Source organism: Agelaius phoeniceus, chromosome 1 (genome assembly GCF_051311805.1).
Source record: "Agelaius phoeniceus isolate bAgePho1 chromosome 1, bAgePho1.hap1, whole genome shotgun sequence".
Classification (NCBI taxonomy): domain Eukaryota; kingdom Metazoa; phylum Chordata; class Aves; order Passeriformes; family Icteridae; genus Agelaius; species Agelaius phoeniceus.
The window spans coordinates 107,126,390-107,145,233 of NC_135265.1; the positions used below are offsets into that span (position 1 = coordinate 107,126,390).

Sequence of the window (18,844 nt, forward strand, 5' to 3'; positions counted from 1 at the left end):
AGTTCAGAGGGTACTGAACCAGTTGTGTTTGACAGAGGAGCCCAACTCCACTGCTCACTGTGGTTCTTTGATTTGCTTATGTAGCAATCAGTTTAAACCTGTGCTTTTTACTTACCTCAAGCAGAGTCTCAGAAATGCAAGCAGGCTGCACTAAGGCACAAAAAATGCAAGTAGAAGTTAAATAGTTCAGTGTTGTTTAACATGCATGAGTTAAATAAAAAGGCAGCTGCCTTACTGTGCAGGAGGATTCTAATGCAGTATCTGCAGGCCCTGAATTCCCCCAGAGCCCAGACAACAGAAATGCCTGTTGCAGCCAAACAGGCTTCCTGCAGCCATGCCAAGATGCCCTCTGATCAAAGTGCTATTGCAACTGTGGCTGTTGGTTTGGCCTCTGCCTTTCCACTGAGACCACCAGCAAGAAAGCAAATGGGTGTTCTGCACATTGCTATGAACAGCACAGGCAAGATAGAGGAAGAAAAAAAACCAGACTGCAGCCTACCCTTGAAAGTTATGCAAGAAGAGAGGTACAAGATGAGCTTTTCCCACAGCAAGGGTTCCAGCTACGATTGCAAAACCTCAGCAGTCACGCAGGGACTCTTCCATGAGGTCTCCTAGGGTCACTATTCACTTCAAAGTCAGCAGAAAGGTGGCACAGCAAGGATCCTAGTGCATTGGCACAACTGGCTGGCAGAGAGAATTGTCTGGGGAAAGCCAGAATGCTGCAGCCATCACTCCCAGCACTGTCTGAATTTACAGACTGGAATGCCATGAGGACCCATGGCTGGCTGTGTTATGGCTCACTGGGTGTATGGGCCCAACTTCCCATGAGGCTCACGCTGGTTTCTGGACTAGTGCTCAAGTTCAAGCATTTATTTTTTCATGCTTGTCCCTCTCTTCCCCCTTTCTTCCCAAACCTGGGTTTTACCACCTGGCTAAAAAATGGCTCACACCAAGCTCAAGCCAGAGCGGGACCCAACATACATAGACAGCATGCCCATGGGAGACCTTTTGTGATAGACTGAGATAAGCTCAGGTACAATATTGACCAGAGTACTTACCTTTTAAGATTCTCTTTGCAGCAATTTTTTTTCTGAAAACCAACTAATCTTTTTCTAAAATTCTCCAGTCCTAGAAACTGACTGCAAACATTTGTAAAATTTACCTTCTTTGTTAACCTATGGTGTTTTATTCAAAATTAAAATTTAGCCATATTTTCAAGCCCATCTGGTGGAATTTGTCAGATTGAAGCCTCCAGTAACTGTAGCCCTGTAGAAACCATGTGTCTTGTCTAGACTAGTTACCCAGTTTCTATCTACAGAGAAATATGCACTTCCTAACACAGCAATCCATTCAAGAAGGATCATCTCTGTGAGGGCAACCCTCTTTCCATGAAAGAGGAACCATGAAAGAAATTTGGTCAGCTTAGACTAAAGGACTACACTTTACATACCTAACAACAAGTGAGACAAGTCTCTTTCCTCATTGAAGATTTGTTATTAAGTTTCTTTTACCATGTAGACCTTTCCCACAATATAAACTCATCATTTAATATTACTTTCACATAGATTGCAGGCTCTAATATATCAAGACTAATTTCTAACAGCCATTAAGCAACCAGAAGTGAAATTACTTTAAGAACACTTGAGATTAATTTCCTTACACTCTTTATGACATTCATTCAAGGTTCATGTTCTTTGTTTCCTCTTGCAATAATTTAAGAGACAAACCACTGCTGGGAACAGTACGTGTCTCTCCACCCCCTCCAGCTGACAAAAATTGGCAGAGTTCAAGAGAAATCTCAGCGAATGGGAGAGAAAAAAATTCACAAAGAGCAATCACTACAGATATTGAGATTTATTGCTGATTTTCCCTTTCTGAAAGGCTGTCAAACTGCCACAGTTCCAGAAGGGGATTATGTCCACAAGCCCTTTGGCCTCAGTCCCTGTGCCAGTTCAGACAACATGACTAGAGACCTGTGTGTGGCAGCTTGCTGCTTACAGAACAGTTGGAGGCAAAATCCATCCTTCCAGATCCTGAATTTATACATTGTTTGGTATGACCTGCTGTCAGCTTCAAATAAAAAAAAAGCCACTGGGGGCATCCAGTGGGGAATGCTGCTTTTCCTGAGTTTAGCTCCCTGTGCAAGAAGCTGCTACTGAGTGATGCTCACACAGAGCCATCAGCATGATACAGTGCAGTTTTTTCTTTACCACATCAATCTGATATAGTTGGTCTTGTGCTTTGAGGCAAAGGCTCCTTATCATCTCTGCCAACTATGCTGCTCCCTTACCAGCACTATTAATAGCATAGGTTCTTTTCTTAATTAAAAAAAAAAAAAAACCAAAAAAAAACCCAAAAAAACATCCCTTTCCTCATGTTTGGTTGCACTTCTTCATTCTTGCTGCCACTTTTTTCATGATAGTGTCTCTAGGCTGCAAGTCAGTTTGGTTCCAACTGGTGAGATCTGGTTCCTCTTTATGTGCCTGTCCTTTCAGTGTAAACAAGCAGTGCTTCTCCAACTCCACCGACCACAAGGCTGTAAACAAAGTATATCACAAATTTAGCATCATGCAAGTCCTTCTACTTGATACAAAAAGGTATTACTTTATCTAAACACATTCCAACCTAGAGACAGTAACCCAGGTGATTTTTTCATTTGTCTTGCTAAGAAAATGCTGGAACGAAAATATCTTATTTAAATGATCTCATCAGATATTACCTTTCCTGTGTTTTTGGGCTGGTGCTGTTCAGTAAAAATGCATAGACAGCAATCTAAATGGAGAAGGTTGCCCCTAGTTACAACAATAGCTGCACACCCCTACACTAGCAAGAATAGAAAAGGAAGGCAAGAGAGTTTGAACCTTATTAGCCTATTGATTCCCTCTTGCAATTTCTGTTTGTGTTCTGTCCTGAAAACTTGCCACTTCACAACATCAGGAGGAGATGTAAAGCCTAGGTTTTGTGGACAAGGTGAAATCTGGGAAAACCTTTTTGTGCTGGGGTGATCCCATTGGCGCAGTGAGGTCAGTAGAAATTCCTGTGTTTGCCTCTCTTGGTGAGGTGAAAGGAGCTGCCCCAGCCTAAAAGGTACCTGTGCCCAAGCCCTTCTTTCCTGTGCTGCTCACAGCACAGCTGTGGCATTAAGGTTGCTCCCCAAGAGTCAGCCTAGGAGCAGGGCTCCAAGTCAGGATGAATGGTTTTACAAAAACCTTTCCTTAAATATGCTATGAACCCACTCAATGCATGCAATAGTTAATAATCCCCAAGTCTCCTCTGTTATCTCTCACAGCTGACAGGAATATGGTAAGATGCCGACTCTTCTCTCCTTTTAGAACAGTGAAAAGCTAAGTGTACTGACCTTTCATCTTAGCTCCATGGCTTAATTAGCTTATGAAACAGAAAAGCTCCTTGCTGAACTTTATAAACAAAACAAACTTCTGTTAAGTTCATTTCTAAGGGTACTTTTTTTTTTCCTTGGAAAAAAAAAAGCATGTAAAGCTGAAGGCTCTTTGGTCTAATAGCATTACATTCACTTAAATCTTAGCTTTGGTGAGCTGTTTTAAAAACCACATAATTGCCCTTGTTCCTGAGAGGAAAAAAATATTGTATAACAACAGCACAATATCTTACAATTCCACAGTAAACAGCCTGGAAAGTAGGTGCTACAGACAGTCTGCGAAGGTCCACTGGGAAGACAGAATAGCTTTGGTGTGGAATTACCAAGAAGGAGCTGCAAGGGCTGCAAGCTTTTCAAAAAGGGTCTAAACTACTGAGTCTGGCCACCTGCAGTTGGTAACAACATTGGAGTGGTTTTTTTTCTGGAGAAGGTTAACCCCCATGTCTTATTTCAGCTCCAGTTATAAACACGCTTTATGCATTAACTCCTTTGGAATCTATGGTTGGATAATATACCCTTAATACTAAAGGAAAAAATTCCAAAACACTACATACAGAAGACCTTAGAATTTTTTTTCCTGTTTCTATAGTTGTGTTGTTTTCTAAATTTTTAACAGAGATTAAAAAATAAATCTGTCTCTGACATACCATTTCAAAAATGAGACTGGCAATTATGTACAAAAGATAATAAACTGCCCAGCCTTGTTCTGTAAAAAGATACCTGTACCAGAGCTGTTCTTTAATATCATATATCTTACATCAGAGAAGAAGAATCCCTTTCTGAAGGACTTGAAATCTTGGGATCCATGTGCCCATGCAGTCCAAATAACTAGGCAAATGGAAACCATTGTTATATCTTTAAGATGAAGCAGAGCAAAAATCATGGCTAAATGCCAGCCCTTGGTTTTACCTTCATTTTCCCATGTGGCAAATCCTCCAGCTTCTGTTTATAGTGGGGTGACAGATAACTGCACTTGCCCATAGCTCAAAAATTAACATATGATATTGTCCATGACCACACTGGAGCAGCACTAAAATCCTCAGTGATTAATGTTCTCATGAGTACTTTGCAGCTGCTATCATCCAACAAACTATTTCCAGAGCTTTGCTGCTAAGTCAAGGCACTGCCAATGCACAAGCACTAACAGAATTAAAATTTAATAAATAAATAAAGAAATTGTTTTCTTTTTTAATTATGACAATCAAAATGTAACAGTGGCCCAAGGGCTAAAGCAAATTTTCTTGTAAACATACAGATGTGTTCATCATTTATAGAAGTTTCAGTCCATATAGGACAGGCGGCATGTGTGCAACTACATGGGTCTGTGTGCTCACATTAACAAAGGTGCACATTAATAAAGGTACACATTAATTTTTAGTGCACATGTCAGTGAAATACAGATATATAACCAAAGCCTGCTTCTAGCACACACATGACAGACCTGCACAAACACATGCAAAACATGGTGAAGAGCAGCAAGTTAATGGCCTGGACTAGGAGTGTTTTGTAGTTGCTTTGACATTGGTTAAGTCCCTGACATGCACAGGCAGCATGTATTTCCTAGAGCTAAAAAAAAGCACTACTTACTTTAGCATTTGAGACTACATGTGCCTAAAATACAGATAGGAATCCATATCATCACATAAGTAAATGGGGCCAGTCTGAACTGGAGATTCTCCTTTTTATAAGGCTCTTATCACACCTGAAGAAAGGATATGCTAATTCCATTCAGTGCAGAGCTGAATCTTTAGGATAGCAATCAAACCAAATGAATCATGAATCAAGTAGAAAGAAAGAAGCTTAGAGCTTTTCAAAAGTAAGTAGATTTTTATTTCCATTAACAAATCTGTCCTCAGAGACACATGCCTAACCCCATATCAAGAAGTTATTTGCATGGCAGAAGCATTTAGGAGCACCAGCCATGCTCTGTGATTCCCTTTCATTGTGTGCTACACAAACACTGATCAAAAACACTGCCTTGGACCAAAGGAGTTTGCGCCCCAATCCTTTATATTACTACCCCAAAAAGTCAGGTTAGGTGATTTGTACTGTGTGGCCACACTTTACAAAATCCAGATACAGCTCTGGAAAAAGTTTATTATCATTATTTTTCTCCAGTTTAATTTTATGCATTCCCAGTGCACGGTGTGTTAGGGAAACTTGAATGCACCCTCTTGGTTAAAAAGATAGTGTCAGCAAACCTTGACTCCTGTGTTTTACTTCCAGTTCCACCACTAAATTGCAGCATGACTTTGAATGGGTCATTTATTTGCCTATTGGATCCATTTGCCTCACTGTAAAATGTGCTGAGTGAATTGTGGTGAGGCTTAATGTCTAAAATGTCCATGTTCTCCCACAGAGGTAGAAAAAACACTTTTCTATTACTGTACTTCATCCATCATTGCACACCTGGTTCTCCTTACATGCAAAATAATACTGACAGCAATAGAACTTGACATTTAAAAATATTTCCACATGAAGCGCTGTGTGAAAATTCATCTTCACTGTTAAACAAAAAGCTCATGTAGGCACTTACCAAGAAATTGTTAGTACATTGGCAGTCATGACAAAGAAGAATGGTGATAAGCTAGCAGTGATAACCTGTTAAATTGAAAAGAAGGAAAAAACACTTTGTGAACTTGTGATATCACAAATGAAAACTAAAATACTTTTGCTGAAATTCAATTTCCATGTGTGCAGTCATATCTTCATCTTTCAGCTGAAGATAGTATGATAGTCACACATCACAATGCAATTTTGACTCTGGCAGAATCCAGGACAGAGCAGAGGCAGGGCAGGGAACCAGAGCAGGGGATCCCTTGTCACATATCCCAGCTGGCCTGGCCTAGGAGCCTGCTGGCTTTTACTTGTTGACAGCAGACTGGGGAGAGCAGTCGGATCCCAGGTTTGGAAAGCCTTATATTTCTGAGAATGAGAGTTTGAAATGTGTTTAAATGTGTATAAAAACAAAACAAAAATTAACAGGGTACAGAGTTAAGAAAAACAACACAACTTCAGTAGGTTTATGTTACAAGTCTCTCGTTACCCCCAGGTGTTCTGGGCAGAGAAATTAAAGACAAATAACTCTGCTTTCCAAGTCCTGATCCCAGAAACAGCCAAATCCTGACGTACAATGGTTTGTAACAGATCCCTGCCTCAGCAGCTACGGAGCCACCACATCTGCAGCCTGCGTGCAGTTTTGGATGTTTTGCTGCCAGATGGATAATGTAAAATGGAAAGAGTTCAAAGAACAGTGACAGAGTCATTAGATGGGGGGATTGATTTTCAGTCAACAGTTAGGATAAGCAATGCCTGTGGGAAAGGAAGACTTGGTAGTGGTTTACAAAAACTTGAGAAACACAAGCGCTGAGGAATGAAAGGAACTATTTAGGTTAATAAAAAATTGCCCAAGGAAAAAAAATGAAATTAAGAAACAAAACATTTAAACAATTATCAGCTAAGATTTCCTAATCATTGTTTTCCTAGTTGACTCCCAGGGGAGACAGCAGAAACTTCATTCTGTAATCTAATACTTGTTAAAGCATTACTACATGTGCAGTAGGGAAAGTAGGGAAGCAAATGCCATTTTAGAGTAGATTCTGTGCACCAGAGCTTGGACTAACAGTCTGTATACCTGCTACAGTTGTTATGGTCACATTTTAAAAGGCAGGGTCTGAATCTGCCTGGAGTGTAATCAGGGCAGGATCACAGGCAGGAGTGGCAGGTGAAGAAGAGAATGTTGTGTGTCCTCTCTCTGGAGTCCCATTCTATGAGTTAGGTGGAGAGGGGACAACAATCTAAATGCAGCAGAGAGACCATGCAGTGCCACAGGAGCAAAGGTGTTCAGTAGGGACTACACAAGGAGTCCCTCTTTGGCCTCTTTGGGGATGTTTTCTACTTTAGGGACATTCAGGTGTGCTGGTGGCTTTTTGCTTCCTAGATATTACCATAACTCACACCTTGACTGTTCTCCATGTGCCTGTAGCCCAGGCCCCTGTTAGAGGAAATTAGGCAGGAGATGGACTTGATCCAGACAGGATAACACATGACTGCAGGGCCACTCCATCCCTGCTCAGCAACCAAATTGCTGGTACCAATACAACCACAGACACACCTCCTGATACAAACTTCACCCGACTTCAGCATTTTCACACTTCCAGCCACAGAAGTGTACAGCACAGGCAATGCTGTATAGCTCCAAGGCAACAGAAAAAGTGAGCTCCTACTGCTAGGGAAAATCAAGGATAATGTATCTACTCCTATAGCTTTGTATCTATACATGTAAGCAAACATACAGCTTAACATGCATACTCAAAAGAGACTGACAGAGGACAAGGACAAGTCACAAACAGAGAGTTATGCTTCAAAACTCAAGATCATATTGCAAATGTGCACATTCAATGGTCTGTCTCACAGTTATATGCAGCCAGAGAGAGCTGATACCTACTCCAAACAGTAGAAGTTAACTATTCAGGAGCTGAATCTTTCATGCACTTTATCTAAAATCCAGCTGCAAGGCTGAATATCCATTAGCTCAAAACCAGTGTTCTAAATAAGTTTGCATCTTGTTCTAGTGGGCTGGGTTCTCCCCTTACAAAGAGTGCAGCAGATGCACTGACCTACAAGGAACCATTTCTCATTTACTCTGGTGTGAATGCTTGTGGAATTAACTGTACTGAGCTTATTTTAGGTTAATGCTAACTTATTACATAAAAATATACAATACCAATTACTGACCATGTAAACAGAAACTAACAAAGGATGGCAGCTGTGGTACGCACAGAGCGTTCTTTTCCTAAAGCTCATCTCCTCAAAGAAACTGAAGTGCTGTGTTTGAGAAGTGGCACAAGCTAAAGTTGTGTCACCCACTCCCTTGTTGAGCCCTGTTTATTAGAAACTTGAGAAGAGGCCAAGGGCAGAGAAACAGGCATTCAAGAAACCTCCGAAAACAGGCCCTATCAGAAACAATACACCATTCTACTGTGGTCATCCCAAACCTCTGCAAAAATGCAGGCTGTAGCCTTTTGGACTACTAGAGCTGAACACTGTTGTATTTTTGAGAAGTTATGTAAGAGTGTCTCAGTGCCAAAGACAAACAAAATGTGGGTTGGAAGAGCGCATGAAGTAAGTGTGTGTAAGGAAAGAAAAAACAAATCACAAACAAACCAAAAGGAAAAGACGTTGCTAAAATGTCTACCTTTGATGATTTATCTAAAAGAAGAATACGTTTAAAAGTGAAAAACAAGTTTTCAGAGAAGCTAACAATGTCATTTGTTCCAGAGGAAGAATCTAAATCCTAGGGACATAGTAGAGAAGGCAATTTTCCTTTAAGTACATTTCAGTATTATCTGAAGTGTTTTAAGTGCACATTTAGTTTGAAAAAAACCCCACCTACACTGATGTTCTGAATGGCCTTTAAAAAAAAAAAAGAAAAACCAACAAAATAAATTCACAACAAGCTAAGTGCAGTAATCTTTCTTTCTTCACTTTAAAGGTCACAGTTGTCCTCCTAGGCATTTAGATGCTTTAGTAAAAGGAATGAGCTTTCAAGACAAAAGAAAGCAAGTTAAAGGGCAAACTAAAGTTAATGATTTCCAAATATATTTTGATGCTGAATCTGTGAAACTAAGAGGTGGAAAGGAAAATTTTAATTAGCTATAATATAACTATTTTGAACAAAACTCCCCAAGATTTTGACATACAGTCACTAATTCTATCATATTGTACAGACTGGATGGTTGAACGCCAACTATTTTGGAAACAGGAATAGCTCCATGGACTCTGCCTACTTTTAAAGGAACTGTGACCAGTCAGTATTACGAAAGCTACTTTAAAACATTCATACCCGGAAATTTTCTTACAAAATTCTGACACAGCTTTTGATGATTAGGAAAAAAATTCAAGCGTAGCATAATTTAACAAAACATTTCCATCTGAGCTGAAATTTTTCCTAAGAAATCATTTCAAACCCTTACTTGCATGAAAAATCAAATCAAAACAAAACAACCTCCCCTCAAGATTGTTACTTAAAATAAATCAGTCTAAGTTTATTCTGTCATTCCATTGTACTGCAAAAATAAGACCCATTTTAAAGGAACACTTTATTAACACCTATTTGTCTTGGTTCCAGCTATTTCTGTAGTTCAAATCTGAGTTTGATATAATAACTCAGAGAATAACTGAGTTATTCACAAATCATTTTACATTTAACCAAAAACCTTGGCATTTCAAGTTGTGCTTTGTACCTCAACCAAAACCAGTTCTAGTTCTTTACAATATGTATCAGCATTGCAGGAAATAAGTGTATCCTTGTAATGGAAATTTCTCCGGGATTAGGTCTGAGGAGAGTGGGTTGATCCCTTCCACGCAAGAGATTGGGCCTAAATAGTCAGGGAACAAAACACATAAATACTCCAATATTCTTCACATAAATACTCTAGTACAAGGGATCAGATCCTGTTTCTCCTGGAACAGAAACCAGGAGAAAAAACAGAGCAACTCAGCCAGTTAGAGGTTTCAAACTTACTGGTTACAGGAGATCCCCAAATTCAGGTCCCCATATAAAAGGTGAAAACTTCAGGTGTTCCCATTATTCTGGGAAACAGAGAAGGGCTCAGGTGCCATAAAACATTCCACACATTGCTTACATTGCCATTTACGTTTAACAGGCTCCTATCAAGGACAACACAGCACTCAACCTCAGGATCCAAAGAAATTAATTCAATTCCAGAGCTCTAGAGTTTGCCCCTTACCAGGCTGAATTAGTGGCAACTAGAAAAACAATGGCATCATTGAAATGGTGGGTAACAGACTAAGATCCATGAAGCAGAAATATCCCAATGTGTGGAAGAACTGGTTGCACAGTAGGGATAAATTCAGCACATAAAATCACTTCTGCACAGGAAAATAGTAGGCATAGTAGGCATAGGAATAAATATGCTCCAATGCACCCACGTTTTCTAAATCTGCTTTAGTGATTCCTGAGTGGAGAGAGGCACAACTGCCACTAGCTTTAAAGGGTTCCCAAGGAACTTTGACAGACAGATCACTGCACAACTCATGATGTGAATGACTTCCTCCTTTCACCCTATCACTTCGGTCAGATAAGAAAAAATTTCCAAAGAGAAAGTAAAATTTGTCTCAAAGAGTTGTTTTAAGAAAATATGAGAGGAAATGGAATTTATTTTGGAATGAGAGATTAATTTAGTTTACAGATAACAAAATAAAAAATAAAGATTGGAGAATTTCTTGCCGTAGACATTAAGAGCAAGTAAGATAATTATTGAGCCAGCTTCCCTCTTAGATGTTTTTCTTGAACATATAACATCAGAAAACTCTGATAAGTCTGATATGTGGCTTGAAGACAGGAGATGGCACCATAAGTGTCCCTGGTCCTTGGCAATGCACAAATTTGGATCCTGGGAGATAAAGGAATGTGGAACTCTGCATTCTTTGCTGCCTTGAGTTCACCTCTGACCAGCTGTGGTTATACCACAGACTCTGGAGTGTCCGGTTTCAATTGGTTCAAACCAATCATTGCCAGATAAAAGTGTCATTCTTGACCAAGCTATCATGGATCCCCTTCAGCCCTGACTTTACAATCATTTCAGAGAAAGATTTTCAGGCTGCAGAAGCTGGCTGTAGATTTTGAATATTTAGCATTTCTGAGTTGTTCAGGAAGGTATTGTTTATATAGCCAAGAACACAGATGAGGACATTTTTAAAATTTAGATTCTGATCTAATCTTTCTATCTGGAATGGAAAGATATGGTGGGGATTTAGTCCTGACATGACCATGATTTGTTAATATTAGCACTCTACTTGTACATTCCATATAAAACTATGTTTTCTCTGAAACTTTTAAACTGCTAAGAAGTTAAATGTCATAGTTCTCACTGTGAAGTGAACACAGAATACTTTAAAAAAGTTTTCTTTAGTTTGTGTACACAGAGCCAATCCTTGTAACTTCATTTCCCCAAACTGCCAAAACCTCTGTCCTTACAAAGACGCGTATTTTTTCCAAAGAGAGTGTTTTGAAACAGCTCATCAAGTTCACTCACTGTTCAAAATAAATCATTCTATTTACCATTGGGTCATCTTCTCAAAACATCAGGAAAAAGATTCTGATGTACGTAACATTTGTTTTCATTCTACTGTTGGAATTAAAGTAATATCAAGCTTTTTATAGACATAATATTTGTTCTGTCCCTCTTCTGCATGGTTTAACCAGCTGCTAAGATAATCATCAAAAATCGCCAGGGAAATGGATCATTGTTAGGGCCACTGAAAACAGCTACATCAAGATAATCCAGTACTACAAAAAAGATAAAAATTACAGCAGGAAAACATCAATAACAACACATAATTTTTTTCTTCAGGGAGAGCCACTGAAATTATTTCCCAGATTTCAGAGTTATATCTCCTTTGTACATATGTTTACTGAAGAGAAAGCATATGTTACATGAGCATACAAAATGTTTCCATGCTGGGGATGGAAATATGTCAAAAACCGCCCAAAATCTTCAGAACAGAAAAAAAGAACAACTAATATTTTAATGCCATCCTCTGTATTCATTAATTCACCATATGAATTTTCTAAGCTTTTAATACCATTTCTCTTTGTTTGCATACATTTTCCATCTCAGGTGGTCTACAAGCCATTTCCATCTAGCTCTCCTCTACTTTCTTTTATCCAAATTTAAGACAACAAAACATTGCCAGATGGGTAAATTCTCTGCACCTTAGCAAGAATACTTTCATTCACACACATCCAGCAGCTACAGAACCAGTTGAACAGATGAAGGCATTTACTGGGACAGCCAAATGCATGGAAGAACACTGAGGGACTGGGATCTCTGCTGTCCAAACCCCAACTGATGTGGTCCAGCATGTACTGCCAAGTCTTTTTAAAATAACCCAGACTTGAGAGATTTTTATAGAGCAGGTGCTGACTGTGAGGTTTCAAGCTGCAGAAAGTCAGCAATGTTTAAGGAGAGGCACCAATGGTCACCTGTAAGCTCACTGATTGTGCAAGGCTGCTACTGTCACTGGAAATCTGACATGAGTTGGCAGCAAAAATCCCTGCTAAACATGACAAATACGGTACATGACCTCCCTCACAAGAAAGAGAGGATGTCACTAGAACTAATGTCAAGTCTGACTGGATTGCTGGCATTTGGGCAGGGAAAAAAAGTACAAACAAAGTGTGTAGAAAAAACCCCATTTTTTTCCCATGGTGATCAAACAAAATAAGGCACCATTAGCAGCAGCAGATACTGTGCACAGGAGATATCCTCCATTGTGAGCAGAATTAAGCATCTGAATGAATCCTGCATGCAGAAACAGACCAAAGCATTAATAGCATTTGCTATTTAATTTTAGGGTAGCTTTGGAGATGATCTACCACAGGAAAAAAACTTCACTGGAAGCTTTCAATTATATTGCCTATTGCAATGATAAAACTTTCCACGAAATCACTAGAAGCTCAAAAGCTCTTCACAAATCAGTTTTACAATAGCAAGGTCAATCTCTGGTTAAAAAAGATACAGCAAATTCAGGCAAAATTCCTCTGACCAACTCTCCTTTAAAGTCTCCTCTCCCTAGATATTAATTTAGTAATTTAATCAATACAATGAAACAAAGTCTGAGACCTTTCAACTTTGTTCTGAGGGTCTGTTGTTACCAATCAAAAAGCAAGACAAAATTTGCTGCTTAACATAAGGGCTTCAGATGATAGTGCAGCCCCTGAAGGAGCACTGCTAGTAAATCCACTGACAAGGAAGGGTTCCAATCAGCCATACAACTTTTTCCAAGGAAAGGTAATGAGGCTTTAACCAATAAAATAATGGCTCTTCCCAAAAGAAACAGCAATGCCGTGATCCTGCCTGAAAAGCTGAGGAGCCCAAACAAGGGAAAGAAGCAATTCAAAGTGAAATAGATTGGAGGAAAGGGGAAAGCAAAACAGGTTTCACTCTCAGTTCTGCCCATTAGTTTAACACTAACTCGAGCACATCTGCTGTGTTATCCTCCGCCTGACCGAAGTGTAGACGTGCCCTGAGGGATTTCATCCCCTGACAGACTTAACTGGAGACTGTCAGCCAATGAAATCAGCAGACAATGAAAGGAGTTTGTGCATTACAGCATACTTAGGTGCACATTGCTCATAGGAGGAGCAATGCTCTGCTCCACTCTTCTGAAGGAAGAAAACCCTTTAACCCTTCTGAAATACAAGCTGCTCCTTAAAGGATAACCTGGTGATGCTGGCACCATGGCAACAGTGGCACCATGGCAACGGTGACACTCAGTACCTTCATGATCCACACAGCTTTGATCCAGCCATACAGAAGTTTTTTCAGCTGCTGTAAATTTCTTTAAGAACATTTATTTTATATTTGCCCAAATGCCTGCACTCATCTCCTTCTCTAAAGCATCTATTTTCCAAGAGGAGGTTTTGGTCTCTCTTCTGCCTTTTCTTTATATTTTATCTTTCTTCTTTCTATGTTTTTTTTTGTTTATTTTTTTTTTTTAGCAAGGGGTTAAGAACACAATTAATTCCACGTATTGTGACTCAAAAGCAGGCAGAGTTTCAACCTGCCTTAGCAGTCAAATGCCTAATGGTAATGATAAAACTTAGTTCTAGAGTAAATGAGTCTGTCTGTATTTCACAGGAATAGATTCTGACAAAGCTTAAAATCACCTACACATTACATTTAAAATATAGAACATACTAAAAGCAGAGGAAGAGGGTAGATCAAATAACACACAACCAGCAACTTGCCCTCGAAAATATTTACACAACAAAAGCAGGACAAATGCATGACTCTAGAAAAATCATCAGATATTTTAGTGTGGTTTCTCTTTTTTTACATTACAAATATCTAAACCAATAATCTCTGTACTGCAGATGAATATTTCTATATATTAGCTTTTTGACTGCTATGAGAAAATAGATTTCCTAATTAGCCCTAGTATGTGCTTAGAGAGAAGATAATCCTCTGCATTTCTGTGGCTGAGTACCTCTATGCAGTTCCAGTATTTCAAGAATTAGGTATGCATCCTCTACTTTCTATCACATTTATGAAGATTTTTTTCAGAGCTGTTTTCCATAAGTTCTTTTTTTTTTTTTATTTGATGACCAATATAACCATGATGCTGATCCTGCAAGTGCAAGGTGGGACCAACAGGTGGTTGCATCCTTAAAGTCACTGAGCATCCTGTCTTAACAGATTAATATATGTTCAATGTACAATCCTTTCAAATTAATATGCTATAGTAACTAGTTTTTGGCCCTGAGCATCATGTGAATATCAAAAGAACTGCTGAACTGCTGTCTAACTTCATCATTTTTTAATTCTGTATAAGACAAAAGTGACCGAACTATTGTGCATGCAATGTATGCATCTCATCAGCAGTTTGGCTGTAGGAGAAAATGAACCATTAAGGTTTCATTTCTTGCTTTGAATCACTTCTACAGAATCCTCTGCCTTCACCTCTTTGAGGTATGTGCCACCTGTGTTGCTGCTCTCAGCCATACCAAGACTTTCAATATAGCTCATAGATGGCCATTTTGAATCCTGGCCTTAATTTTCTTGTCTCTCCAGTGTCACTTTCTTTTTTAAACTTTACAATAGCCACTAGATAGGATGATTATTTTATGCTGCAGAAACATCTTAGAATGTTAAAGTACAGTAAGGAAAGAAGGATATGTGGATTACAGAATGTAATTAATAGAATCTATGTAAGAAAATTCTCCTCTTATGAGAAACAGGATATCATGGTCATATTTACAATAATCAAAGAGGAATTTCCTTTTCAGCAAGAGCTAGATCTATCAATGTATAAACATGTATTTATATATGCATTTACATTTAAATGTGTACTATATACGTATGCACTGCAGAAATACATAAACATACATGACTTATGAGACAGGACAGAACTATTACAAGCAGATTATAATTTATTCTGCTTTCCTCAAAAAAAGTGATACATTTAAAGAAAATCAAAACTCTTTTCTCCTTGGAAAATACCACATTGGGTTGAAAATTATGGTGATTGTAGTGATTTCCTTTTGAACATCAAATAGCCACTTCACACTACCTTCACTCAGACATAAAGATCAGAATTTCTGATCAAAGACAAAGCCACAAGAAGAATAATTTGCCCTCTACTATTGAAGATAATGACCAAAACATCCATTTCCCCTTTAAGACTAAGAGCTCGAGCAGTGACACCAATCTTCAGCCTATAAAGTGGCTACAGTACAGAACCCAGTTTTAACAGTACCTCTGCTCATATTTTAAATATTTCTCTTACATGTGCCCATCTGTAATCCAGATACTGTTATTACTTTCAGAGTTTTAGTTCTGAAGACACAAAGGGAACAGCCTGCACAATTCTTGTAATTGCTGTTCCTGAGCATGCTTTACTGATCTGGAAACACGATCAATCATGATCCAAACAGGTGTGTGCACATGCTCCAGACTAACAGCATCTGTTCAGGTCAGATCTGCAAACAAGAGGCACAATCCATACAGCTGAAGCTTTGCCAAGCAAGGACAACAAAAGTCATTTAATGGGGACACAAGAAAGCTTCTTTATACCAAATAAATTTGATTTTCTTTGAATTTGCCGAGAAGCATTTTGCCCATTCTTGCTATTTCACCAAATTTAAGACCCAACACCCCCTGTTTCCTGTAGATGCTTCATGCATTATAATGCCTAACTGTACTTTTCCTGTATCTTTTCAGCATGTCAAGGAGTCTCTTTTGCTTATATGCTGCTTCATTACTGCAAAGGCCTTAAATGGCTCCTGACATTTAGCCTCTCCCCTGAAACTCCTAAGTTCAGAAGCTGACAGTACAATATGATTCATCATCTTGTTAATATTTTATGAATTATTAAATATTTGTGCAATGGAAGAAGGATTTCAATGGCAACAACAACCACAACTGTAAAGTTCTACCTACTAGGACCACAGACAAAAACTGGATTGGACTAAGATAAGGTTTAATCAAGTATTGGATGATGGCAGAGGATTTGGGAGAATTTATGATTTTCCCCTAATGCAGCAAGTCTGGCATCAGAGAAAAGGAGGTATTTGTATCTTGACCTTAGCTGATACAAAACTTACATCTCATGGCATGAAGATCATTAATCTTTCCCTTTATCTCCAAGAAAAAACTTCTATAAAATATCTACTATTGCTGAAATTGCTCAGTCCCTTGGAACCTTGGATCTTTTAAGCAGATCCAAGCCTGTAAAATATCTCCTTACTTTTACTCAGTCTCAGTATTATCTTCTCCTTCAGACACTGAATTTTACTGATCTATAATATGGTACACTGTGTAAAACAATTACTTTTTCTATCTGTTTTGAGAAGTATTGATTTTCAGTTTTGAGCAGCAGTCAGCTGTACTAACCCTCTGCTGCTGCAAAATACCACAATGAAATACACTTCATTTTATGTTAAGCTCAGCAAGAGCTAGCCTGCTGGCATTCCAAGTTATTCTTCATCTCATGAGATCATGAAGATAATCCAGATGAAACAACCATGATTTTCATTGTCACACTTAAATGGTGAATTTAAGAGCCAAACTGACAGTTTGCTATGTATATCTGGCAAGAAAGGAGCTGGCTCCTTAGGAAGGAATGAGCTCAGCATCTGCCTATGCCTATCTTCTTCCCAAGTGTTGGATGCCCATGAGTGGGCATCAATCAGGAATGGTTGCTATAACTGTCTTGTGGGAGAGGATGCACTTCCAAACAGGTGAACCATGACCTCCACAGCAGCAGCTCAGTGGTGGCTCAGCTGGCATCCAAGAGAAATGAAAAAGCTGATTCCAGCAGACAGTGTGTACATTAGATAAAACCTTCACAAAACAGAGAAGCCTGAGAGCAGTAAATGCCCCCTGAGCAACCTGGGAATCCAACAACAAAATTTTCTTTTCCATATAGGCCTCAGGCAGGTGAATGCCCACCCAGCTGTGCACTCTGAAATCACTGCCATAACTGGCCCAAAGATCCAGATGGGGACTAGCCCAAGACTGATCACATCAGTGGAGCCTTTTACCATAGAGGGGGGTGTTGAGTGGGATGCTGCACACATTCTCAGACATTGCTCTTTCCATGCCAGATTGACCAAAGGTCTCATGCTGAACATTGCAGACTGAGGCTGTCATCTGTTCAAGATCTGTGCATTTCTTGAGTGCATCTTCAAATCCCTCCTTGCCCCCAGTGTCACTGCTACAAGAGAACAAACCTTGTACATGCTGCTTTTCTCATGTGTGGAAAGCCCAAATGCTGCTGAAAAGGCTGAAGGGGGCTGTGAGAACCAACGAGGATGCCCAGCTTAAGGGGAATATTTTAGTGAAAAGAAATGCAATGCAATTCTCCATTGTTAAAATCTATAAACACACCTGAACTGCCTATGTTCTTTGTCAACATTATCAGATGTAAAACATTTTTCTGTCATGACTAATTCAGAACTCTGTGGAGGATATCAGCAGTATCAAAATAGCATAGGAAACTTTGGAATGCGTAATCAAGGGTTTTTTAAAAAATCTGTTAGCAAAAATAGCAAGTTTCCATCAGCCTCTCTCCCAGATGACACTTACAGTTTTGGTATTTCTATGCATGTATGAAGTCCACTTCCTATTGTATTTCCACTCTCACAGCTCCTTTGGGAAAACCTAATTCATAAACAAACAATTCCCAGAGAAGATAACTAAATCTCTCTACTGACCCCTTTCCATACTACCCAAAAAAGAATAACAGAGGCACAGTCTCTGCATTACCATTCTTTGGTGTGTTTATACTGTTTTAGTAATGATGTAATGGAAAGAAAGTGACATGCTATTATTACTGTTGTTATGCTAAGGACTGCAAGGAAGAATTGATTTTCTTTAAGGTTTTATTTTTCCATTTAAAAATGACAGCCTTTCCAGTGCTTTCTAACCATTAAATGTTACAAAAGATCAAAATATTCCATCAGAAGCTTTAAAAAATGTGATACTTGAAAAAGTATTTTTTAAAAAACATTTATTTAGCTGATCAATTTTGAGCAATGCCTATTATGAGCAATGTCACAAGGTTACACCCAGCAGTCTCTGTGCGTCCCATGCAGGGGAAGACAGTGACAGAACTGACTATAGCTGAATATACTCCAAACATTTCCTCCAAAAAGAGTTGGGGAAGCCTCTGCAAGGCAGGTCCATTCCCCTCTGGTCTCTTAGAACAACCATACACAGCAACATGCATAGAGAGAAAGCTGGACTCTGCCCTCTTCCTCTCCATGCTGGCTGTGCAAAGGTCAAGAACAGCCCACTGCCACCTCCTGACATTGTCTGAAGCCTATGTGACTTCCCTGAGTACCACATATTTCAGGAACAGAACATAATCCATTTAGTCTGCCTTCCCTAGAGCTCTATGGCTGGTTGCCGACTTTTG

The 18,844-nt window shown here is 39.1% G+C and overlaps 1 protein-coding gene across 2 annotated transcripts in view; it reads right to left on the reverse strand.

Annotated features, from left to right (window-relative positions):
- Positions 1–1,839: 1,839 nt before the first annotated feature.
- The window catches only part of SLC35D4 (solute carrier family 35 member D4), a 55,065-nt gene continuing 38,060 nt past the window's right edge, over positions 1,840–18,844 (reverse strand). For both annotated transcript variants that reach the window (XM_077184904.1, XM_054642000.2), the window contains exons 14-15: positions 5,934–5,998; positions 1,840–2,536 (exon numbers count right to left, since the gene is read on the reverse strand). In XM_077184904.1, the coding sequence (XP_077041019.1) occupies positions 2,476–2,536; positions 5,934–5,998 (126 nt within the window). In that variant the 3' untranslated portion in view covers positions 1,840–2,475. The remainder of the gene's footprint in view (positions 2,537–5,933; positions 5,999–18,844) is intronic.